The sequence below is a fragment of the Mytilus trossulus genome, chromosome 1, assembly GCF_036588685.1.
Source record: "Mytilus trossulus isolate FHL-02 chromosome 1, PNRI_Mtr1.1.1.hap1, whole genome shotgun sequence".
Classification (NCBI taxonomy): domain Eukaryota; kingdom Metazoa; phylum Mollusca; class Bivalvia; order Mytilida; family Mytilidae; genus Mytilus; species Mytilus trossulus.
In genome coordinates, this window is record NC_086373.1 from 51786179 (window position 1) to 51812815 (window position 26637).

The 26637-nt window shown below is 34.6% G+C and overlaps 1 protein-coding gene across 1 annotated transcript in view; it reads left to right on the top strand.

The window, feature by feature from the left end:
- Positions 1 to 22624, top strand: part of LOC134727075 (uncharacterized) — a 46773-nt gene extending 24149 nt beyond the window's left edge. The window contains exons 4-5 of the mRNA XM_063591466.1: positions 18560 to 18780; positions 22059 to 22624. Of these exons, the coding sequence (XP_063447536.1) occupies positions 18560 to 18780; positions 22059 to 22253 (416 nt within the window). The 3' untranslated portion in view covers positions 22254 to 22624. The remainder of the gene's footprint in view (positions 1 to 18559; positions 18781 to 22058) is intronic.
- The last annotated feature ends 4013 nt before the right edge of the window (positions 22625 to 26637 follow it).

Below are 26637 nucleotides of genomic sequence, written 5' to 3' on the forward strand. Positions count from 1 at the left end.
CTCTTACTTTATCTATTGTTTGAGCAAGTCGGCTAAATTAAGGCCTTACAGCTAATTTCATAATGCATGCAAAGCAAAACTTTGGTTGGCTTGCTTGCTTTGTTTGTTTAATTGTTTATACAAACTTTGTAAATAAGATTGACATTTTTAAACAATATGATTAGGCATATGATAGTTTAACCTGTATTTTTAATATTTGAATTAAATTGGGTGTTATCATAACGATTATCCAATAAAAGAAAAACAAGCAAGTCAACTAAAGTCTTGCTCTACATGCTTAAAGAAATGAGCTGTAATAGATAAAAAAAAAATAAAAAAATTATACAGTGAAAATGCACCGCATATACAGTACTAATGATTCGCTCCACAGTAAAAATGAAAGAATAGTATCATTATTCGACAGTAAACATGACTAGCATTACGAAATCATTATAGTGGAATTTAGTTAAATATGAAGAAACTGAATGACAAAACATATTCTACGTTATACAACTTTATTAATTGTATTAAAATGAATATTTTGTACTGCAACAACATCTTACCTGTTAGTTATAAAGCACCTGCACGATCTGTTCGTGAAATGTCATAAATATTCACCTATTTTGGTATATATTTCAAAGCTGGATGGTTTTAGGCGCGATAAAACCCCGCTCGCATCTCTTACTTTGTTTTATTAGTATTATGTATTTCTGAACATATACATTTTAACTAATTTTTTTCATTTTCTTCGACAGTAAAAACAAGTTCGTCTGTTTATTTATCATTCTACATTAGACATTTATGTCATATACAGTAAAAATGATATTTTAGGATCCGCACTTTACATACACTGCTTGTTTGTATTTATTTCGTTTGGGCTTGTATTATATTTTCCCTCCGATTTATATAATCTGTTTCTTCTTCTTTGAATCTTTAACATTCAAGAGTCTATCCTTAATTGAGGTAAATTATATGGCCTTCCAAATACTATTTCGAGCCCTTACATCACTAAAGAGACCCTAGTTGTCAAAATCCGGATATGGTTTAAAAAAATTAACACGTCATGTTTGTGGTTTACAATCTATGCCGCAAGTTCATTGTTTTCTGTTTGGTATTTGATTAATATTAAGATCAATGTGTGATCAATTTTTTTTTGGCAATCGTCAATGGCATTTAGCAGGGATTAAATACACCAGTGTTCCGTCTGTTAGTGAAATGAATTTTGTTAAAATGTACTTTTTGGTCTTTCGGAAAATGTTTTTTTTTGTGCTGTATCTAGGGTACAACGAAATTTGTTATACATGCACACGTATAAAAATAGTGGTTTTTAACCAACACAATCATAGGTTTTAACTTTGTTTACAATTTTGAGGTTTTTTTTAAATATGATATGACGCAACGTTTAGTGTTTAGTGTAACAGAAAAATAACGTTAAATTAGAAACGCGCACAATCAAGTTTTTCCTGCTTTTCTTGTTGGGTAAATATAAACGCAAAGTATAGCACACAAGTAGAAATGCAGAGACATTCCATTCCAACATGATGTTATAATTTACATAGGAAATTACATTTTACTTCTAGTAATAATGTGTTTTTTGGGGGAATAATGCTGCATTATATAAAGAACCCGAATATGATTTTATTCAAGCAGTGGAACAAGAGACAATTAGATTGCTTATAGTTATGACACTGAAGTTTTCTTAATATTTTATCATCTTATAGATGAGTATTTTTGAATTATGTGCATCATTTCGTTTTGTTGAAAGTTAAGTGGAGGAAGGAAATGCAGTTCATGCCGTCCAATATTACGCTTGTGGTGACGTCAAATAATGTTAACGGACAACCTTGCAAGACATTTTCATTAATCTTTAATATATATAAGTAACCCTGTAATCTTAATACAATTTGGTGTAACAATTTCAAATTTTAAAGTACTTTTTATTGGTATAGTAATCAAAGCCGAAAAATAATCTTCATGAAATCAAATCTCTAGTTTTTTTGGCAGTAAAATTTTTGTGAAGGCAAGAAAGTTTAACTCGGACATTACCACAAGACATTGCAAACCTATTGTTATGAATTGAATGTGTAGCTCAATTCAATTACTAATTTGAACTTTTGGAGCTTACGCTCAGTACAAAACGATCGTGCTTACAATTAAAAAATTAAAAAATTATATATGACAATTTTTTTGTTTTTAACTTTTTTAAGTTTCCAACCTAAATTTCCCGTGGGACAGTCATTTATACATATTCTTTTAAAAATATCTATGCTAATTTTATATAGAGACGGCCATGTAAACCAGTACTGAAATATATCATGTCATAAAACATTCATGCAAAATTTCGAAGAGTTGCGTCAACATTTCGCAAATTGTTCGAGTTTTATGATTCGAGTTTGTTACATGGAACAACGCCAAGAGAACGATTTTTCTGATAACCTGTGTCTTCCAAAGCCTATGAATATCATATTTTTTGTTCTTTCTCTATCATAATCATGATAATGTGAAAATTTAAGAAACAATCTTTATTTTCATATATAATTTGAATCATTCATTTCAGCATTTCTAAGAAAATTTCCTTATCATATATTTACTTAAAGCCCCAGTCCCACTAGACCACGATCGCACCACGCTCACCGCGATCTAAAATAAATTCAGGTCGTGGTGAGGTCGCGGTATACGCGGCATGATACTACGTCCTCATTACGCTTCTACCACGATCCTGCTACGATTATACCGCGTTCTCACTACGCTTTTTCTACGATTATCATAATCCTACCACGCTCATCACGTTCTCACTACGTTTATACCACGAGTTATCCGATTGCAACATAATCTTACCACGGTTATACTACGTTCATACCGCGATATTACTTCGTTCTCAGCAATAACGTCAACATCGTATTTAATATCAATACTGTTCCATTCCTTCTACTTCTGATTAGTACGTAGATTTCTCTGAAACAACTCAGTCATGCCCCCAAATTCACCATAACACGTGTGCGTGGTGATAGGAGTAGATGTAATGGAAGAGGGAGCTCTGATGGTAACGAATCCTGATCAAGAAGAGATGTCAGACCGACCAATCCAACCTGAATCACAACCTTATGTTGGTCAATCAAACTTAAAACAACGATGTTTTAGTGAACAATAGCAAGGATGACACAGATAGAGAGCCGTTAGAGAAAAAGGACACAAAACATGGAGAGCTTTTATATATTTTATGTGAAAATGAAAATGAGCATAATGGTCGTAGTGTGAACGTAGTGGAGGACGGCATCGGCGTGCTAGAATAGAACTATAGTCTTGAACAGCGTGGTGTAAATAAAGGGAACAGTTACTGTAGTATACCGCTGTTCAAAACTCATAAATCCATGGACAAAATCGGGGTAACAAACTAAAACTGAGGGAAACGCATTAAATATAAGAGGAGAACAACGACACAACATTAAAAATGTAACAAACACAGAAACGGACTAAGCATTAGACAAAATCCTATGAGAATAACAAATATAACATCAAAACCAAATGCATGAATTTGGGATAGATAAGTACCGTGACACGTCTTATAGTAATGTAAACGTGGTATAGCCGTAGTGGAAGCGCAGTTGGGTCTTGGTGAGAACGTGATTGTCGTAGTGAGGTTGTAATAACGTCGCTGTGAGATCGTAGCGAAATCTCTCCGAATAGAATCACGCTTTAACTACGCTTTCGCTACGATGGTACAGCGACCTTGGCGACCTTACCCCGACCTTACTGCGCTTCTACTACAACATGATTTCGCCACGACCGCACCACGATTGTTTGGAACATGTTCAAAGTTAGGCACGCTCATCATGATCCTAAAGACCTCACCACGACCGTGATACGACCTTACTGCGATCTATACGATCGCACTAAGATCATCAAAATTTGCATTTGTTTCACAGATCGTAGTGCGACTGTGGCCTAGTGGGACTGCGGTATTATAATGCAAGAATATATAAAAAAATAAAAGTTATAACTGGTGACCATTTTTTGGTAGCGTGTTATACTGGTATAGTGATACTAAGTGTTACTCTGGTATAGTGATACTAAGTGGTACTCTGGTATAGTGATACTAACTGATACTCTGTTATCGTGATACTAACTAGTACTCTGGTATCTTGATACTATGTGGTACTCTGGTATCGTGATACTAACAGGTACTCTGGTATCGTGATACTATATGGTACTCTGGTATCGTGATACTATATGGTACTCTGGTATAGCGATACTAACTGGTACTCTGGTATCGTGATACTAAATGGTACGCTGTTATAGCGATACTATGTGTTACTCTGGTATCGTGATACTATGTGGTACTCTGGTATAGTGATAGTAACTGATACTCTGGTATCGTGATACTAACTAGTACTCTGGTATCGTGATACTATGTGGTACTCTGGTATCGTAATACTAACAGGTACTCTGGTATCGTGATACTAAGTGGTACTCTGGTATCGTGATACTATGTGGTACTCTTGTATCGTGATATTATATGGTATTCTGGTATCGTGATACTATATGGTACTCTGGTATAGCGATACTAACTGGTACTCTGATATCTTGATACTAAGTGGTACTCTGGTATAGCGATACTATGTGTTACTCTGGTATCGTGAAGTATACTATGTGCTTCTCTGGTATCTTGATACTAACTGGTACTCTGGTATCGTGATACTATATGGTACTCTGGTATAGCGATACTAACTGGTACTCTGGTATCGTGATACTAAGTGGTACTCTGGTATAGCGATACTATGTGTTACTCTGGTATCGCGAAGTATAGTATGTGCTACTCTTGTATCTTGATACTAACTGGTACTCTGGTATCTTGATACTAACCGGTACTCTGGTATCGTGATACTAAGTGGTACTCTGGTATAGCGATACTATGTGTTACTCTGGTATCGTGATACTATGTGGTACTCTGGTATCTTGATACTAACTGGTACTCTGGTATCGTGATACTATATGGTACTCTGGTATAGCGATAGTAACTGGTACTCTGGTATCGTGATACTAAGTGGTACTTTGGTATAGTGATAATATGTGGTACTCTAATATCTTGATACTAACTGGTTCTCTGATATCGTGATACTATATGGTACTCTGGTATCGTCATACTAACTGGTACTCTGGTATCGTGATACTATATGGTACTCTGGTATAGCGATACTAACTGGTAGTCTGGTATCGTGATGCTAAGTGATACTCTGGTATAGCGATACTATGTGTTACTCTGGTATCTTGATATTATGTGGTACTCTGGTATCTTGATACTAACGGATACTCTGGTATCGTGATACTATATGGTATTCTGGTATAGCGATACTACCTGGTACTCTGGTATCGTGATACTAAGTGGTACTCTGGTATAGCGATACTTTGTTTTACGCTGGTATCGTAATACTATATGGTACTCTGGTATAGCGATACTAACTGGTACTCTGCTATCGTGATACTAATTGGTACTCTGGTATAGCGATACTATGTGTTACTCTGGTATCGTGATACTATGTGGTACTCTGGTATAGCGATACTCTGTGTTACTCTGGTATCGTGATACTATGTGCTACTCTGGTATTTTGATACTAACTGGTACTCTGATATCGTGATACTATATGGTACTCTTGTAAAGCGATACTATGTGTTACTCTGGTATCGTGATACAAAGTGGTACTCTGGAATAGCGATACTATGTGTAAATCTGGTATCGTGATACTATGTGGTACTCTAGTATGTTGATACTAACTGGTATTCTGATATCGTGATACTATATAGTACTCTTGTATAGCGATACAAACTGGTTCTCTGGTATCGTGATACTAAGTTGTACTCTGGTATAGCGATACTATGTGTTACTCTGGTATCGTGATACTATATGGTACTCTGGTATAGCGATACTAACTGGTACTCTGGTATCGTGATACTAATTGGTACTCTGGTATAGCGATACAATGTGTTACTCTGGTATCGTGATACTATGTGGTACTCTGGTATAGGGATACTATGTGTTACTCTGGTATCTTGATACTAAGTGGTATAGCGATACTATGTGGTACTCTGGTATCTTAATACTAACTGGTACTCTGGTATCGTGATACTAAGTGGTACTCTGATATAGCGATACTATGTGGTACTCTGGTACCTTGATACTAACTGGTACTCTGGTATCGTGATACTATACAGTGGGGGCCGACTGACTGACCTAAGAGGGGGCCCACTCCAGTCACGCTTCAGTGATTCCCTATATAAGCAACCAATTTTTTTCCCAAAAAGGGGGAGCCCAGGCCCACTGCCCCCCCTCCCCCTAAATCCGCCACTGCTATATGGTACTCTGGTATAGTGATACTAACTGGTACTCTGGTATCGTGATACTAAGTGTTACTCTAGTATCGTGATACTAAGTGTTAATCTAGTATAGCGATACTATGTGTTACTCTGGTATCGTGATACTATGTGGTACTCTGGTATCGTGATACTATGTGGTACTCTTGTATCGTGATATTATATGGTATTCTGGTATCGTGATACTATATGGTACTCTGGTATAGCGATACTAACTGGTACTCTGATATCTTGATACTAAGTGGTACTCTGGTATAGCGATACTATGTGTTACTCTGGTATCGTGAAGTATACTATGTGCTTCTCTGGTATCTTGATACTAACTGGTACTCTGGTATCGTGATACTATATGGTACTCTGGTATAGCGATACTAACTGGTACTCTGGTATCGTGATACTAAGTGGTACTCTGGTATAGCGATACTATGTGTTACTCTGGTATCGCGAAGTATAGTATGTGCTACTCTTGTATCTTGATACTAACTGGTACTCTGGTATCTTGATACTAACCGGTACTCTGGTATCGTGATACTAAGTGGTACTCTGGTATAGCGATACTATGTGTTACTCTGGTATCGTGATACTATGTGGTACTCTGGTATCTTGATACTAACTGGTACTCTGGTATCGTGATACTATATGGTACTCTGGTATAGCGATAGTAACTGGTACTCTGGTATCGTGATACTAAGTGGTACTTTGGTATAGTGATAATATGTGGTACTCTGGTATCTTGATACTAACTGGTTCTCTGATATCGTGATACTATATGGTACTCTGGTATCGTCATACTTACTGGTACTCTGGTATCGTGATACTATATGGTACTCTGGTATAGCGATACTAACTGGTAGTCTGGTATCGTGATGCTAAGTGATACTCTGGTATAGCGATACTATGTGTTACTCTGGTATCTTGATATTATGTGGTACTCTGGTATCTTGATACTAACGGATACTCTGGTATCGTGATACTATATGGTATTCTGGTATAGCGATACTACCTGGTACTCTGGTATCGTGATACTAAGTGGTACTCTGGTATAGCGATACTTTGTGTTACGCTGGTATCGTGATACTATATGGTACTCTGGTATAGCGATACTAACTGGTACTCTGCTATCGTGATACTAATTGGTACTCTGGTATAGCGATACTATGTGTTACTCTGGTATCGTGATACTATGTGGTACTCTGGTATAGCGATACTTTGTGTTACTCTGGTATCGTGATACTATGTGCTACTCTGGTATTTTGATACTAACTGGTACTCTGATATCGTGATACTATATGGTACTCTTGTAAAGCGATACTATGTGTTACTCTGGTATCGTGATACAAAGTGGTACTCTGGAATAGCGATACTATGTGTAAATCTGGTATCGTGATACTATGTGGTACTCTAGTATGTTGATACTAACTGGTATTCTGATATCGTGATACTATATGGTACTCTTGTATAGCGATACAAACTGGTTCTCTGGTATCGTGATACTAAGTTGTACTCTGGTATAGCGATACTATGTGTTACTCTGGTATCGTGATACTATATGGTACTCTGGTATAGCGATACTAACTGGTACTCTGGTATCGTGATACTAATTGGTACTCTGGTATAGCGATACAATGTGTTACTCTGGTATCGTGATACTATGTGGTACTCTGGTATAGGGATACTATGTGTTACTCTGGTATCTTGATACTAAGTGGTATAGCGATACTATGTGGTACTCTGGTATCTTAATACTAACTGGTACTCTGGTATCGTGATACTAAGTGGTACTCTGATATAGCGATACTATGTGGTACTCTGGTACCTTGATACTAACTGGTACTCTGGTATCGTGAAACTATACAGTGGGGGCCCACTGACTGACCTAAGAGGGGGCCCGCTCCAGTCACGCTTCAGTGATTCCCTATATAAGCAACCAATTTTTTTCCCAAAAAGGGGGAGCCCAGGCCCACTGCCCCCCTCCCCCTAAATCCGCCACTGCTATATGGTACTCTGGTATAGTGATACTAACTGGTACTCTGGTATCGTGATACTAAGTGTTACTCTAGTATCGTGATACTAAGTGTTACTCTAGTATAGCGATACTATGTGTTACTCTGGTATCGTGATACTATGTGGTACTCAGGTATCTTGATACTAACTGGTACTCTGGTATCGTTATACTATATGGTACTCTGGTATAGCGATACTTACTGGTACTCTGATATCGTGATACTAAGTGGTACTCTGGTATAGCGATACTATGTGTTACTCTGGTATCGTGATACTATGTGGTACTCTGGGATCTTGATACTAATTGGTACTCTGGTATCGTGATACTATATGGTACTCTGGTTTAGCGATACTAACTGGTACTCTGGTATCGTGATACTAAGTGGTACTCTGGTATAGCGATAATATGTGTTACTCTGGTATCGTGATACTATTTGGTACTTTGGTATAGCGATACTAACTGGTACTCTGGTATCGTGATACTAATTGGTACTCTGGTATAACGATACTATGTGTTACTCCTGTATCATGATACTATGTGGTACTCTTGTATCCCGATACTAACTGGTACTCTGGTATCGTTTTACTATGTTTCACTCTGGTATTTTGAATACACACTGGTAAGTTAATGACTCGGATATAAAAGGATAGATTGGAGTATAGGTTTTTGTAAAATAAGTTAACTATCGATATTTGTAAGAATAACAGACTCGTTAAATAAAAATCAAATTTTATGAACTTTAAGATGCATTAGATATTAACAATACATATAATTATTCTAGTGTAAGATAAATACTTTGTTAAGATTCTATTGGTGCATTGAAGGAAATGGATAGCGGGAAAATATACTCAGAAAGTTTACTAGTTGTAGTTTGGTAAATCAAATTCAAGTCCAAAAGATAAAGTTTCTCTCACAAAGTAATTCTTTAAAAGTAAATTGTAAAGAATTAACAAACCTATAGTATGCAGACGAAGCCTCCTCGGATATTGTAATAGTGTTGACTGTCTGGTATCTAATTGATTTTGTAAATGGCATATGTACGCGTATAAAAATCGCTTAGTATTAGCCAGTGTTACTTGTCTAGGGTAAAATCGTGCTAAAGACTTATCTATATTATCAGCCGTATTTATACTTAGGTAAACCAATTAACCGATTTGGTTTGCCATATACCATTTTGGTTTACCAATAACTATTAAGGAAAATACCTAAATTACCAAAAACCGGAACTGACACTATTGCACGTGCACGACATTTGAAATTAACACTATAGAGGTGTTCTGAATTTAGAAATATAGGCAAGAACAATAAAAAGTTTAAGAGTTGATATTGCTTAACATAGTTATAATGGAAGTATAATTAAGAAAAGTCAATTATCGGTACGATTAAACCAACGTCATCACACCATGTTAGGGGAAACAAGTTCCATGCCAGGGAACCGACATTTCCTTACAGTACAATCCTCAGGTGCATGCACCATGTACAAATGATATAGAGAAAAAAAAACTGTTAAATAGTCTGTACAATGTTCCATGACTCTACACTAGTTGTATATTAGACCTACCAAATTTGGGAATATACCGGGTTTGTAATAACATGACGTGTGCAACATGTGGACCAGGATCTACTTACTCTTCCGGAGCACCTGAGATCACCATCAGTGTCTGGTGGGGTTCGTGTTGCTTCGTCTTTAGATTTCTATTGTGTGTCGTGTGAACTATCATTGTCTGTTTGTATTTTTCTATTATTAGCCATGGCGTTGTAAGTTTATTTGCGACTTAAGTTTGACTGTCCCTATTGTACCTCTCGTCCCCCTTTGTTTAACAAATATATTTTTATACAACTATTATAAATATAAAAATGAAGAGACGTAGTGCGCTTGCTTATAAGACGACTATCTAAAACAATTAAATATTTATCAAGCTAGTTCATGGGTATACCGCCATCTTGAATTGTACAATCACAATAAATAATCGGTCTAGTTTTTGTCCAAATCTGCAAATTTGAAGACAGGTTTTATTGGTTACACTGTTTATTCAAATAAAGAAAACTTATAACTTGTAGCAAGAAAACCAGTTCGGTGTCAACATTTTTTCTTTTTCTTTTCTTGTAATATATTTAACCTATCTTCTCATACTTTATTTCAAAATTCTGAAAAATGTGTTTTTTCTGGGAATTTTTTTTTGGCAATTTGGAACGACTTGCACATTGAAAAATAGCGCGATGGCCCATACTTTTCTTTTTATCATATTTTGAAAAAAGCATAGTAAAATCTTCCTTTTGGCAAAGTGTAAGAAAATATTGTCATTTTTCTTCTATACCCCTGAAGAACCTTAAGAGCTCAATATTTTACTGATGATTTTATTTCATGTTGTTGACATTCAAACTTTAATTCTTATTGTTCCATAATCATGTACAAATGTATTTTAACTTGAATAACTTTCTTTTTATTAACTCTCATTTTCATGTTTGGCACTAGCGTTAATGTCTTCACAGAATTTGTAGGATTTAAGAGTAATGCCTAACAATTTTAAGCAATAGACTTTCTGCCATATCTTTAATATATATAAGTAACCCTGTAATCTTAATACAATTTGGTGTAACAATTTCAAATTTTAAAGTACTTTTTATTGGTATAGTAATCAAAGCCGAAAAATAATCTTCATGAAATCAAATCTCTAGTTTTTTTGGCAGTAAAATTTTTGTGAAGGCAAGAAAGTTTAACTCGGACATTACTACAAGACATTGCAAACCTATTGTTTTGAATTGAATGTGTAGCTCAATTCAATTACTAATTTGAACTTTTGGAGCTTACGCTCAGTACAAAACGATCGTGCTTACAATTAAAAAATTAAAAAATTATATATGACAATTTTTTTGTTTTTTAACTTTTTTAAGTTTCCAACCTAAATTTCCCGTGGGACAGTCATTTATACATATTCTTTTAAAAATATCTATGCTAATTTTATATAGAGACGGCCATGTAAACCAGTACTGAAAGATATCATGTCATAAAACATTCATGCAAAATTTCGAAGAGTTGCGTGAACATTTCGCAAATTGTTCGAGTTTTATGATTCGAGTTTGTTACATGGAACAACGCCAAGAGAACGATTTTTCTGATAACCTGTGTCTTCCAAAGCCTATGAATATTATATTTTTTGTTCTTTCTCTATCATAATCATGATAATGTGAAAATTTAAGAAACAATCTTTATTTTCATATATAATTTGAATCATTTATTTCAGCATTTCTAAGAAAATTTCCTTATCATATACTTACTTAAAGCCCCAGTCCCACTAGACCACGATCGCACCACGCTCACCGCGATCTAAAATAAATTCAGGTCGTGGTGAGGTCGCGGTATACGCGGCATGATACTACGTCCTCATTACGCTTCTACCACGATCCTGCTACGATTATACCGCGTTCTCACTACGCTTTTTCTACGATTATCATAATCCTACCACGCTCATCACGTTCTCACTACGTTTATACCACGAGTTATCCGATTGCAACATGATCCTACCACGGTTATACTACGTTCATACCGCGATCTTACTTCGTTCTCAGCAATAACGTCAACATCGTATTTAATATCAATACTGTTCCATTCCTTCTACTTCTGATTAGTACGTAGATTTCTCTGAAACAACTCAGTCATGCCCCCAAGATCACCATAACACGTGTGCGTGGTGATAGGAGTAGATGTAATGGAAGAGGGAGCTCTGATGGTAACGAATCCTGATCAAGAAGAGATGTCAGACCGACCAATCCAACCTGAATCACAACCTTATGTTGGTCAATCAAACTTAAAACAACGATGTTTTAGTGAACAATAGCAAGGATGACACAGATAGAGAGCCGTTAGAGAAAAAGGACACAAAACATGGAGAGCTTTTATATATTTTATGTGAAAATGAAAATGAGCATGATGGTCGTAGTGTGAACGTAGTGGAGGACGGCCTCGGCGTGCTAGAATAGAACTATAGTCTTGAACAGCGTGGTGTAAATAAAGGGAACAGTTACTGTAGTATACCGCTGTTCAAAACTCATAAATCCTTGGACAAAATCGGGGTAACAAACTAAAACTGAGGGAAACGCATTAAATATAAGAGGAGAACAACGACACAACATTAAAAATGTAACAAACACAGAAACGGACTAAGCATTAGACAAAATCCTATGAGAATAACAAATATAACATCAAAACCAAATGCATGAATTTGGGATAGATAAGTACCGTGACACGTCTTATAGTAATGTAAACGTGGTATAGCCGTAGTGGAAGCGCAGTTGGGTCTTGGTGAGAACGTGATTGTCGTAGTGAGGTTGTAATAACGTCGCTGTGAGATCGTAGCGAAATCTCTCCGAATAGAATCACGCTTTAACTACGCTTTCGCTACGATGGTACAGCGACCTTGGCGACCTTACACCGACCTTACTGCGCTTCTACTACAACATGATTTCGCCACGACCGCACCACGATTGTTTGGAACATGTTCAAAGTAATCACGCTCATCATGATCTTAAAGACCTCACCACGACCGTGATACGACCTTACTGCGATCTATACGATCGCACTAAGATCATCAAAATTTGCATTTGTTTCACAGATCGTAGTGCGACTGTGGCCTAGTGGGACTGCGGTATTATAATGCAAGAATATATAAAAAAATAAAAGTTATAACTGGTGACCATTTTTTGGTAGCGTGTTATACTGGTATAGTGATACTAAGTGTTACTCTGGTATAGTGATACTAAGTGGTACTCTGGTAAAGTGATACTATGTGTTACTCTGGTATCGTGATACTATGTGGTACTCTGGTATAGTGATACTAACTGATACTCTGTTATCGTGATACTAACTAGTACTCTGGTATCGTGATACTATATGGTACTCTGGTATCGTGATACTAACAGGTACTCTGGTATCGTGATACTATATGGTACTCTGGTATCGTGATACTATATGGTACTCTGGTATAGCGATACTAACTGGTACTCTGGTATCGTGATACTAAATGGTACGCTGGTATAACGATACTATGTGTTACTCTGGTATCGTGATACTATGTGGTACTCTGGTATAGTGATACTAACTGATACTCTGGTATCGTGATACTAACTAGTACTCTGGTATCGTGATACTATGTGGTACTCTGGTATCGTTATACTAACAGGTACTCTGGTATCGTGATACTAAGTGGTACTCTGGTATCGTGATACTATGTGGTACTCTTGTATCGTGATATTATATGGTATTCTGGTATCGTGATACTATATGGTACTCTGGTATAGCGATACTAACTGGTACGCTGATATCTTGATACTAAGTGGTACTCTGGTATAGCGATACTATGTGTTACTCTGGTATCGTGAAGTATACTATGTGCTTCTCTGGTATCTTGATACTAACTGGTACTCTGGTATCGTGATACTATATGGTACTCTGGTATAGCGATACTAACTGGTACTCTGGTATCGTGATACTAAGTGGTACTCTGGTATAGTGATACTATGTGTTACTCTGGTATCGCGAAGTATAGTATGTGCTACTCTTGTATCTTGATACTAACTGGTACTCTGGTATCTTGATACTAACCGGTACTCTGGTATCGTGATACTAAGTGGTACTCTGGTATAGCGATACTATGTGTTACTCTGGTATCGTGATACTATGTGGTACTCTGGTATCTTGATACTAACTGGTACTTTGGTAAAGTGATAATATGTGGTACTATGGTATCTTGATACCAATTGGTTCTCTGATATCGTGATACTATATGGTACTCTGGTATCGTGATACTAACTGGTACTCTGGTATCGTGATACTATATGGTACTCTGGTATAGCGATACTAACTGGTAGTCTGGTATCGTGATGCTAAGTGATACTCTGGTATAGCGATACTATGTGTTACTCTGGTATCTTGATATTATGTGGTACTCTTGTATCTTGATACTAACGGATACTCTGGTATCGTGATACTATGTGGTATTCTGGTATAGCGATACTACCTGGTACTCTGGTATCGTGATACTAAGTGGTACTCTGGTATAGCGATACTTTGTGTTACGCTGGTATCGTGATACTATATGGTACTCTGGTAAAGCGATACTAACTGGTACTCTGCTATCGTGATACTAATTGGTACTTTGGTATAGCGATACTTTGTGTTACTCTGGTATCGTGATACTATGTGCTACTCTGGTATTTTGATACTAACTGGTACTCTGATATCGTGATACTATATGGTACTCTTGTAAAGCGATACTATGTTTTACTCTGGTATCGTGATACAAAGTGGTACTCTGGAATAGCGATACTATGTGTAAATCTGGTATCGTGATACTATGTGGTACTCTGGTATAGTGATACTAACTGGTATTCTGATATCGTGATACTATATGGTACTCTTGTATAGCGATACAAACTGGTTCTCTGGTATCGTGATACTAAGTTGTACTCTGGTATAGCGATACTATGTGTTACTCTGGTATCGTGATACTATATGGTACTCTGGTATAGCGATACTAACTGGTACTCTGGTATCGTGATACTAATTGGTACTCTGGTATAGCGATACAATGTGTTACTCTGGTATCGTGATACTATGTGGTACTCTGGTATAGGGATAATATGTGTTACTCTGGTATCTTGATACTAAGTGGTATAGCGATACTATGTGGAACTCTGGTATCTTAATACTAACTGGTACTCTGGTATCGTGATACTAAGTGGTACTCTGATATAGCGATACTATTTGGTACTCTGGTACCTTGATACTAACTGCTACTCTGGTATCGTGATACTATACAGTGGGGGCCCACTGACTGACCTAAAAGATAAAGTTTCTCTCACAAAGTAATTCTTTAAAAGTAACTTGTAAAGAATTAACAAACCTATAGTATGCAGACGAAGCCTCCTCGGATATTGTTATAGTGTTGACTGTCTGGTATCTAATTGATTTTGTAAATGGCATATGTACGCGTATAAAAATCGCTTGGTATTAGCCAGTGTTACTTGTCTAGGGTAAAATCGTGCTAAAGACTTATCTATATTATCAGCCGTATTTATACTTAGGTAAACCAATTAACCGATTTGGTTTGCCATATACCATTTTGGTTTACCAATAACTATTAAGGAAAATACCTAAATTACAAAAAACCGGAACTGACACTATTGCACGTGCACGACATTTGAAATTAACACTATAGAGGTGTTCCGAATTTAAAAATATAGGCAAGAACAATAAAAAGTTTAAGAGTTGATATTGCTTAACATAGTTATAATGGAAGTATAATTAAGAAAAGTCAATTATTGGTACGATTAAACCAACGTCATCACACCATGTTAGGGGAAACAAGTTCCATGCCAGGGAACCGACATTTCCTTACAGTACAATCCTCAGGTGCATGCACCATGTACAAATGATATAGAGAAAAAAAAACTGTTAAATAGTCTGTACAATGTTCCATGACTCTACACTAGTTGTATATTAGACCTACCAAATTTGGGAATATACCGGGTTTGTAATAACATGACGTGTGCAACATGTGGACCAGGATCTACTTACTCTTCCGGAGCACCTGAGATCACCATCAGTGTCTGGTGGGGTTCGTGTTGCTTCGTCTTTAGATTTCTATTGTGTGTCGTGTGAACTATCATTGTCTGTTTGTATTTTTCTATTATTAGCCATGGCGTTGTAAGTTTATTTGCGACTTAAGTTTGACTGTCCCTATTGTACCTCTCGTCCCCCTTTGTTTAACAAATATATTTTTATACAACTATTATAAATATAAAAATGAAGAGACGTAGTGCGCTTGCTTATAAGACGACTATCTAAAACAATTAAATATTTATCAAGCTAGTTCATGGGTATACCGCCATCTTGAATTGTACAATCACAATAAATAATCGGTCTAGTTTTTGTCCAAATCTGCAAATTTGAAGACAGGTTTTATTGGTTACACTGTTTATTCAAATAAAGAAAACTTATAACTTGTAGCAAGAAAACCAGTTCGGTGTCAACATTTTTTCTTTTTCTTTTCTTGTAATATATTTAACCTATCTTCTCATACTTTATTTCAAAATTCTGAAAAATGTGTTTTTTCTGGGAATTTTTTTTTGGCAATTTGGAACGACTTGCACATTGAAAAATAGCGCGATGGCCCATACTTTTCTTTTTATCATATTTTGAAAAAAGCATAGTAAAATCTTCCTTTTGGCAAAGTGTAAGAAAATATTGTCATTTTTCTTCTATACCCCTGAAGAACCTTAAGAGCTCAATATTTTACTGATGATTTTATTTCATGTTGTTGACATTCAAACTTCAATTCTTATTGTTCCATAATCATGTACAAATGTATTTTAACTTGAATAACTTTCTTTTTATTAACTCTCATTTTCATGTTTGGCACTAGCGTTAATGTCTTCACAGAATTTGTAGGATTTAAGAGTAATGCCTAACAATTTTAAGCAATAGACTTTCTGCCAAGGTGTTAGCCTATGGCCTAGGATTTAGGTTTAATGCTTAATTTCACGTATTGCCGCTAAGTTATATAATATATAGCATGTTAATTGTTGTATTCGCGGTTTATTGAATAACAAGAAAGTTGATAACCAGTGAGTTGTGTAATATTTTCATGATATAAGGTGAAATTCAAAAATGTTTAATGAAAAACTATGAAAGGTACGTAAGCGTATTAGGGTCATCTTTTTTTTATTTATTATTTTCCAATTGTCGACTTAAATCTTGGCATCATCAACTTCAATGTTTGAATTTCAAGCTGTAATCTTGGAAAATGTAAAATATCGACCCTACCGAACGCTTAGTTAAATTCTAAACGAAAAGTCCCAAATAAATGGCAAAATTAAAAGCTCAAACACATCAAACGAATGGATAAAAACTTGGAATTATCCACTTCAATCTTGGAATTATCAACTTCAGTCTTAGAACTCTCAACTATAAACTTGAAATTTTCAATTTTAAACTAGGAAATTCAAACAAAATTATTTAAATTATCGACTAGGAAATAGCCTATATTTTACTTCTAGCTCATAGTTTATTGTTTTTCTCTGTATACTTTATCTACTTTTGATTATTTTCGCTGCTAATGTTTAGAAAATTTTAAAGATAACTAGACATAATCTTTAGGTTTTATAAAGCTTCAAGTACACTAATATTCATGAAGGGGGTTGTAACATTCTTTGAATGAGTTGAAGACGGATATGACAAACATATGGGTCATCGCATGTTGACTGCCAATTGTGATATTGGAACCAATCAGATACTTTATATTTACCTAAATATAAGTCCTTGAATATATGCATTTGGAAATTAAACTGTTTTAAGTAAAGGTCATTCTTTGTATATATTTAAAAAAAAAAATATAAATATAGGTGTTAAAAATGTTAGACAATGTTATAGAATGAAATTCAAAACAGTGTGGCTGTGGACATTGATTGACCCATTGACTGGGACAATTTAGGTGAACGTTTGTATGTAACGACCACTGCTCACTATGTACTTTTCAAAGACACTTTAACTATGGGGTCACCAAAGGTTCTCAACACCTTAATAAAGTTATTCGAAAAATTTATCAGAAATAACATGATGTTTTGATTTATATCAATGTCTATCGTAGGTACGTCGTAAACAGTGGTCGTTACAGACAAATGTTCACGTAAATTGTCCCAGTCAATGGATGAATTTCATGTGTCAATCAATGGCCATAGCCACACTGTTTTGAATTTCATTCTATAAAAATGGGAATATTTAAAGGAACAAATGGCATATTTCTACAAAAAAAGTTAACCCCCTTTCCAAGGTGCTAACAAGGGTCGAAAGATACAAGTGGGAATTTCAATGCCTAATATTGACACCTCCAACATTAAAGTTGATAATTCTAAGATTTAAGATGGAATGTCTTAGTTTAATGTTGATAAACCCAAGATTAAAGTTGGTATTTCCAAGATTAAAGTTCAAAATTAGAGAAAAAATAAACAAAATAGGATTACGGTGGTCACAAAATTTGTAGCAAAATAATAACCTGCGTCTTTATTAACCCTATCAATATTGTGCTGAACAATTGTGAAGGATAATCAAACATGGGAATATCCTCTGTTTCAAAGAGAGATAAAATTATAAAAGAAAGGACCCTAGTGTATAGTTTAAATTAATTTACAGTTATTTTCATCATTTAGAAATTCCAATATTTGGAGTGATGACAAAGAAAGATAGGTTCAAAGAAGATACGGAAATCCTTAGAAGAATTGATGATTTTCTGTGTCATTTGGGAATAACCATGGATAGTTTCAAATGGATAGCAAACTATTGCCCTGATATTAAGAGAGTATTTCAAATGAACTATCATTTGACAGTATTTCCATACATTGATGTCCCCGTATTGTGTTTCCTTACGCAGGTATGTACTATAATAACCATTTCACCGATTAACATGGACATGTAGAAATATTCCTGGTGAGGCCAAGGGGTAAAGGAAGAGATATTGTAATCGCAAGTGTTTATCTCCATTTTTATTTAGCTCACCGTTCCGACGCATTTGCCATCACTTGGCGTCCGTCGTCGTCCGTCTGGTGTAAACTATTTCAAACATACTCTCTGAAGCTACTGACCAAACTTGAGCTGAATGATCCTTATGGTATCTAGAATAAAGTTTGTGTTTTATTTTTTGTTTCGTCAAAACGACATGGCCGCCATGGCTTAAAATAGATCATAGGGGTTAAATGAGTTTTTAGGTAATGTTTTAAACGCTAAAAGCATTTAGAGCAAATCTGATGTGAGGTTAAAATGTTCATTAGGTTATACCAGCCCTGGAATTTCAGATGAATCTATAACAACCCACCGTTGGGTTGACGCCTATAACTGTTAAGGAGTTTTTATTGGTTATTATAGTGAATTTTATTAATGATAAAGATAATCTGCAAACGGCGAAAATGTTCAGCAAAGTTAGATCTACAAATAAGTTTCATATGACCAAAATTGTTCATTGACTCTTAAGGAAAATCTTACACAATATATTTACCATGTTTTCCAACTTTATAAAATCTTCTCCTCTTCTCCTCCATATACTTCTGAACCAATTCTAACCAAACTTAATTGAGCTGAATGATCATTACGGTCATCTATAATAAAGTTTTTTTATTTTCTGTTTCCTTAGAAAACATGGTGGCCATGGCTTAAATAGATCAGAGGGTAAAATGCAGTTTTCAAATTATCTCTCAAAAACTAAAGCATTTAGTGGAAATCGGAAAAGAAGTTAAGGGATATATTAAATTCAGGTCAAGGTCTACCTACTCTGAAATTATCAGCCTTATCGTGTATCTGATTTGTAGGTTATTATCCTTGATTTGATGACTTATTTTGCAGTTAACGGTTATTATCTTGAATAATATTTTTTAGATAAAGATAAACTGCAAACGGCAAAAATGTTCAGCAAGTAAGATCTACAAATAAGTGTTATATGACAAAAATTGTCAGTTGACTTCAAGGACAATTTTACACAATTTGTTTACCATGTTTTCCAACTTTATAAAATATTTTCCTCTGAAACTACTGAACCAATTCTAAAAAAAACTTAAGCTGAATGATCCTTTAGTTAATGTCATCTATAATAAAGTTTTTGTTTTTTATTTCCTGTTTTCTTAGAAATCATGGTTGCCATGGCTAAAAATAGAGCATAAGGTAAAATGCAGTTTCGACTTATCTCTCAAAAACTAAAGCTTGTAGTGGAAATCAGAAAAGAAGTTAAAGTATTCATTAAATTCAGGTCAAGGTCTACCTAATCTGAAATTATCAGCCTTATCGTGTATCTGATTTGTAGGTTATTACCCCTAAATTGATGACTTATTTTGTAGTTAACGGTTATTATCTTGAATTTTATATAGATAAACTGTAAATAGCAAAAATGTTCAGCAAAGTAAGATCTACAAATAAGTTTATATGACCAAAATTTTCAATTGACCCTTCAAGGAGTTCTTGCCTTTTGCAGACAAGTTTTTACAATTTGTATATCTAATTTGCTTTCTTCAACAATTCATCGCCTTTGATTGTGCTGAGTCAATTTCAGCCAAATTTCGACTAAATGAGTTTCAGCGTATCTAGAATAAATGTTGTATTTTATTTCCTTGTAAGCGAAGAAAGATAGCCACTATGGCTTAAATGGAACATAAGGGTAAAATGCATTTTTTTGCTTTTGAAGAAAATATTACAGATACAAACCATTTAAGGATGCCGTAATGCGCTTGTCATGTTTTGGAATCATTGTCAGATTTCAGAATCCTCTGGTTTTATCCTTTTAAATGTCTAAAAGAAATTTGCTCATTGACCTCCATTTTTCGTTTTATAAATCTTTAACATGTTTAATGATAAGCCATCTGTAAAAGTCTAATAAAATTTTAATAATATTTAATGGATTTTGAGAACTTAAACTGGTCAATGATAAGACTATGAAAAGTCAAGAGAGGAAATGTTACCCCCAAAATTTCAATCATGGCTTATATCTCGAAAACAAGAACATAAGCCTATATTTTTTTGCTCTTTTGATTCTTTTATTAATTCCCTATCAATATAAACTAGTGTTTTGAAAAACTGATTATTTTTAAGATGAGAAGCGAACTCTCTTCATTGGAATTTTTAACCCACTCATTAATAATTATATTATACTGAAAAGCAAATATAATCATTGATGAAAGATTTAAGCAAAACATTATAGATGAGCGATTCAGGCTCTTGTCTCTTGCGTTAAAATTAATGTTATTGATTGACAAGAAGTGAAAACTTATCTGGTATTGGCGTATGCGTATTGATGTGATTAGGTATTTAGTTGAATCAAACCAAGAAGTAGCTGAAATCACAAGAGAGTGACGTACATGCTCAAATAAACTTAAACAAATACTGTCGAGAATCGACAATATTCTTTTTTTACCATTAACAAGATAAAGTTTAAGTAATCTTGCATTTTCTAATTTAAAACATCGAATACTTCTGAATCATCTATAATACTAAAATGACGAGGTCCAATTTGTCAGCCGTCATCGGGGTAAAAACGACAAATCAAAGAATTCAACTTTATATATAGCCAATATACGACAATGGTGTAGATTAAAAATTACACCACTCCAGACCCTTTTGTTTTCCACATAATTAATATTGCCAATAATTAACAAGTTCCGGGTCGAATCCGATACCGATACCAATAGTATATTCACCTGTTACCTATTACCTTATCTGTACGTTCCGCATTTGACAGGCGCACCACCAAACGGTGTATTTAGGATTTTGCTATATACACGGGTCATTATCAAAGGGCTGACACTACTAAATTCAATCATTGCCAAATTGTTCCCTATTGTAGTTTTATTCAGCAAATCGGCAAGACTTTCTAAGATAACTAATATTGGACAATGCTGTTGATTAAAAATACTCCATTCCTGGATAGCCATGCAGGACCTTTTGTTTTCCAAATAATTAATATTACCAATAATTGATAAGTTCCAGGTCGACGGGTTCAAACAGAAAGATTTGAAAGCAGAGAAAACTGTGTATCTTATAATCGACATGACTTTATCAGATGATAATACCAATTACTAAAATAAGGCTTAGGCATAGTTATATACTTTAATTCAGTCACGGACCCGCGATATCACGGGTGTGTACTTGTAATTATTTATATATTTACAGGTGATCAGTCCGAAAATGAGAACTTACGATCATCCACCATCTCCATTGGAAGACTCAGTCTGGCTTCGTTTACTCAAAACAATCATCATTAACGTACCATATTATGTCGGTTGGTTCTTTTGTCTGATATTCTTGTTGATCATGTACTATATGATATGTGATTGCTTTGGTAGTTTTTTATCACCAAAAAAATGATCTCTGTGCTGAGTATGAGACACAAATCGAAGGTTATAACTTTACATTGTCAACTGTCAACTATGTTTAAAATGAAACCAGTGTCTTCGAAGTCATACTCTGTATAATTTTTCCAATATATTTTTCCCTTTTCTTATTTCATATTGTGAGAAAGTTATGCACAATGAGTTTACATAAATGTTTATTATTTCGAAAGTCTATTTCCTAGACGTATTTATATCTATATTTAAAAACCTAATTATACATTGGCTACTGCTATGGTAAAAACAAAGGGTCTGTTTCTGTGACATTATTTGTATATGATAACAAGCAAGTGCGTTACTACAAGGTATTTAAATTATTTCTCAGAAATAAATGGACAAAACATTTAAGTTAACATTCTTATGTTTATCGATTATGTAATCGGCACCCTGTCGTATGAATCTGATTGTGTTATATGCCCACTTTTGTGATAACTATCTCTTTGAAATCCAAGTGCAATGTTCTATCTCCCGATACAACTATTATACGATATATCTACACTCTTCAGCTTTTGTCCCTGTTGTATTACCATTCTCCTTTGATTATAATCATTATGGCTAATTCATTTAGCTTATATCTAAATTTTTATATATTGCATTTCCAATTTCTCGTGTATTTTAATGTCAAATAATAATTTTGTTATCAGCATTGGTTTGTATGGTTTTAAATCAATCTCTGAGCAATTCATAGCCATATCAAGCTGTACAAAACTGTGGATACTAGACAGTTAAACAAATCCTTGGTCTATCTCTTATTAAAATATAGGAATGAACTTAAAAAAAAACATTGTGTGTAGTGAAATATTGTATATGCTAAAAAGGGGATGCTTTACAGTAAATATCATTTCTAACCTCTCATCAAATCTGTCAGAATTTGTCAGAAGAACTGTTCTATATTATAATCCTGGTACCTTTGATAACTACTATGACAGTACGTAGAACTGTCATCCTGACACCTTTTACAGTCCTAGCTAGAACAGTTCTAACCTAGAACTAATTTGGTCAGTTCTACGACCAGAACATTTCTACGGCTAGAAAATTTCTACGACCAGAACATTTCTACGGCTAGAACAGTTCTACGACAAGAACAGTTCTACGATTAGAACCGATATAGTAAATTCTACGTCTAGAATTGATTTAGTTTTATCCATAGAATAGTTATAAGAACTCTTTGTCTTTAATATAATTAAGTCAAAAGAATATAATATATATTAAAAAATCGATTATAACACTGAATGGTGACCAGTGCGATGCTCTAACTGCAGTGACGTCATGTAGAACTGTTCTACAATCCTGAGAGGTTTGGTTAGTTCTACGGCTAGAACCGTTTTAGACAGTTCTGCTGATATTCCTATAGTTAGAACTGATTTAGTCAGTTTTGCTGACAGTTCTACGGTTTGAACTGTTTTGATAAGAACATAAAAATACAGAGTTTTGCATTATAACAAAAATTTACAATAACCATTACAATTAGAAAATCTTTGTGCTGAGCCATTGTACTTTGAAAAATCATATTTACACTTGTTTCAACTAATTTCCTTTTCTTTAAACTTGTTTAAGGAAAACCATCACTAGCACTGCTAGCATTCACCCCCTATCTATTAAAGACAAAATACTTATATATTTAGATCAATCAATACTATCTTCTTTTTATAATCTTCAATTTAGGCTAGGTTAAAGCTTAAAATTAAAAATAAGTGACTTTAGCGTGACCCTCTTGTAAAAGTCCGGTGATCGCAATAACCATGGATCTATCACTGACTTAAACTATTATCTGATTGTACATATTATACACGTGCTCAATATCCATGTTTCTTTGTTGCTTGTTTACTAGAAGTTAGCAATCAGTAAACTACATTTTTAAATCACAACAATAAATGAGCTGCCATATTCAAAAATCATAACAGACAGACAGAAAAAAACAATTGACGATTATACGATATGTTTGCATAAAAACACAGAAGACTAAGTCTATGATATATACATGCATTGGTACAAAAATTGGATAAACATTATCTTTCACCAGTCACTCGTTGCATATGACTTTAAAGTTTATACAAATTACATACCAAGTTCTAAAATCTAATTGAATGATATGGTAAACTAGTCATTAGATCGTCATTCACAACCATATACAATCTGATTCTTTATCTTTGATTCACATTTATTAATTCGCCGTTTCAGAATCTAATGCATCCTGGGTAATATTTTCAAAAGCATACACCAAAGCGTTTTGATTGGTTTAAAACGTTATAAACAATGGAAATTCAACCAATGACGTAACGTTATTTTCACTTTGGGTACGAACAATGAAATTACCCATGATGCTCTAGATTTTGAAACGGCCAATTGGATGTTACTATATCGTTTACAAGGAACAATTATTGCAAATTCGGTTCTTCAATCATAAATACCTGACGAACGGAAATCGTAATATGGCAAATCATAGTTACTGGGATGATAATATAATGTTTGAACTGAACTAATCAACTTTTTAAAATCACTAATAATATTGTTTGTAAACGACATAATATTAAAAAGATATGATGTTTGCTGCTATTTTATTGTATGTTTTTTTTATATTGACATAATATGAATATTTGACCAAATTAAAAATCATTAATTAAAGAAGAGTACTACTATGAGTTTCTTTTTGTTCCTTTTTAAACTTGTGTATAAAAGTGCAGTGACGATTGTAAGAACAGAAAACATAGCAATCTGTTTCTAAGATGAATATAATGCCCTTCGATTTGAACGTGTCGTACAGTGTTACAAGCAGGCTATAACTTTTATCTCGGACAAAGCAAAAAGGAAGACTTTCTAAAAGCACTTTTATTATTATTGTTTTTGGTAACCATTAAAATACACTGATACAAGGGAAATTCAAAAGACACAGAAATTTTGTTTTCATTAAGCTTGTTACATTCTTGTCCTATTGCAAAAATAGTAATCTTATGTCCATTCGAAATTTTTTTTTTAAACTTTGTCTTTTGTCCATTGACATTTTCAACCAAAATATACACAAGTCGTATGAGGTTCGCTTTTCAATTGTGAACTTTCTATTTCTGTGCAGCAACATTCAAGCAGTGCCTGCATGTGGAGTACACATGCATATAAAATTATATCCAAAATTATACGACATTCCAGAGTTTGCATGCATTGCTCTTCGTGATTTGTTTAGTTGAGAATAGATACTTTCAAGGATGCAGCAAAATCAAGATGTGAAGTTGAAATCACCTCTTCGACACATTTTAGGGACGCAACATTTCAGCTGAACCTGCTTATAAAGAATATATTTCCAAATTGATTCGATATTCTAAAGATTCGGTCGTATCACGATTCTTTACAAAGAAGTTGTTAAGGAACCCAATATGTACCAAGTCATATCAGGAATATGGCAGTTGTTGTCCATTGGTTTGATGTGTTTGAGCTTTTGATTTCGCTATTTGATTAGGGACTTTCCGTTTTTTATTTTTTAATGAGTTAAGTATTTTTATGATTATACTTTTCAAACCAAGAGTTTCAAGTAGTGGAGTTGATGTTATAGCTGCGCAGTTTTTACAAACGCCATCACCGGTTCGTAGAACATTGGTTTCACAGATGACGACGAACGTGTTGTGGTAACCACAAGCTCATCCTCTTTTCTTCGAATGTGACTTGCCGTATTATACTTATGATTCTTTCTGTTACATGAAAGACCTTAATTTTATATAAAAAAATAGCAATAATTGCGTACGTTCATGCAATATTTCAGCTACGAGTGGACGCGATTAGCATTACGACATTTGTATGCGTTGTTAGATAAAGATAAACTACAATTGTTGTTCCAAAACAGGAGGCATCAGTTCACTGTCGTTTCACCATGGATATTCAAAATATAAAAAAAATCAAACCGAAAAAGTTTAAATAGGCCTACGAGAAAAAAATAAGACACAATTTCAATACTACACAAGTGTATATAGTGATTATGGTGGTCACCATCACAATTTTGGTGAATGAGTGTCTGTGTTTCTTAGATATTAAAATTTAAAAGAAAAAATCACCAATTGTCCACTATATAGATGAATTTTAACTCGAATGGCAAGTGTAGAACGGTAAGATAAAGATGTTAACAGCCAGCGTTCGATGTCAATCTAAATCTGTTAGATTTTATTTTAATCTTTGATATGATTTTTAGTGTTTTAACGCAACTTTTAAGCACCGTATTTGGGCTATTTTGTGGCGGCCAGATTTTACTGGTGGAGGAAGCAGGAGTGCCCGGGGAAAACCACCGACCTTCGATAGAACAACTGACAATCCTAGTCAATTAAGATTGGAGTCGAGTGCACCCGCATGAGCAGGGTTCGAACTCAAAACCTCAGTGC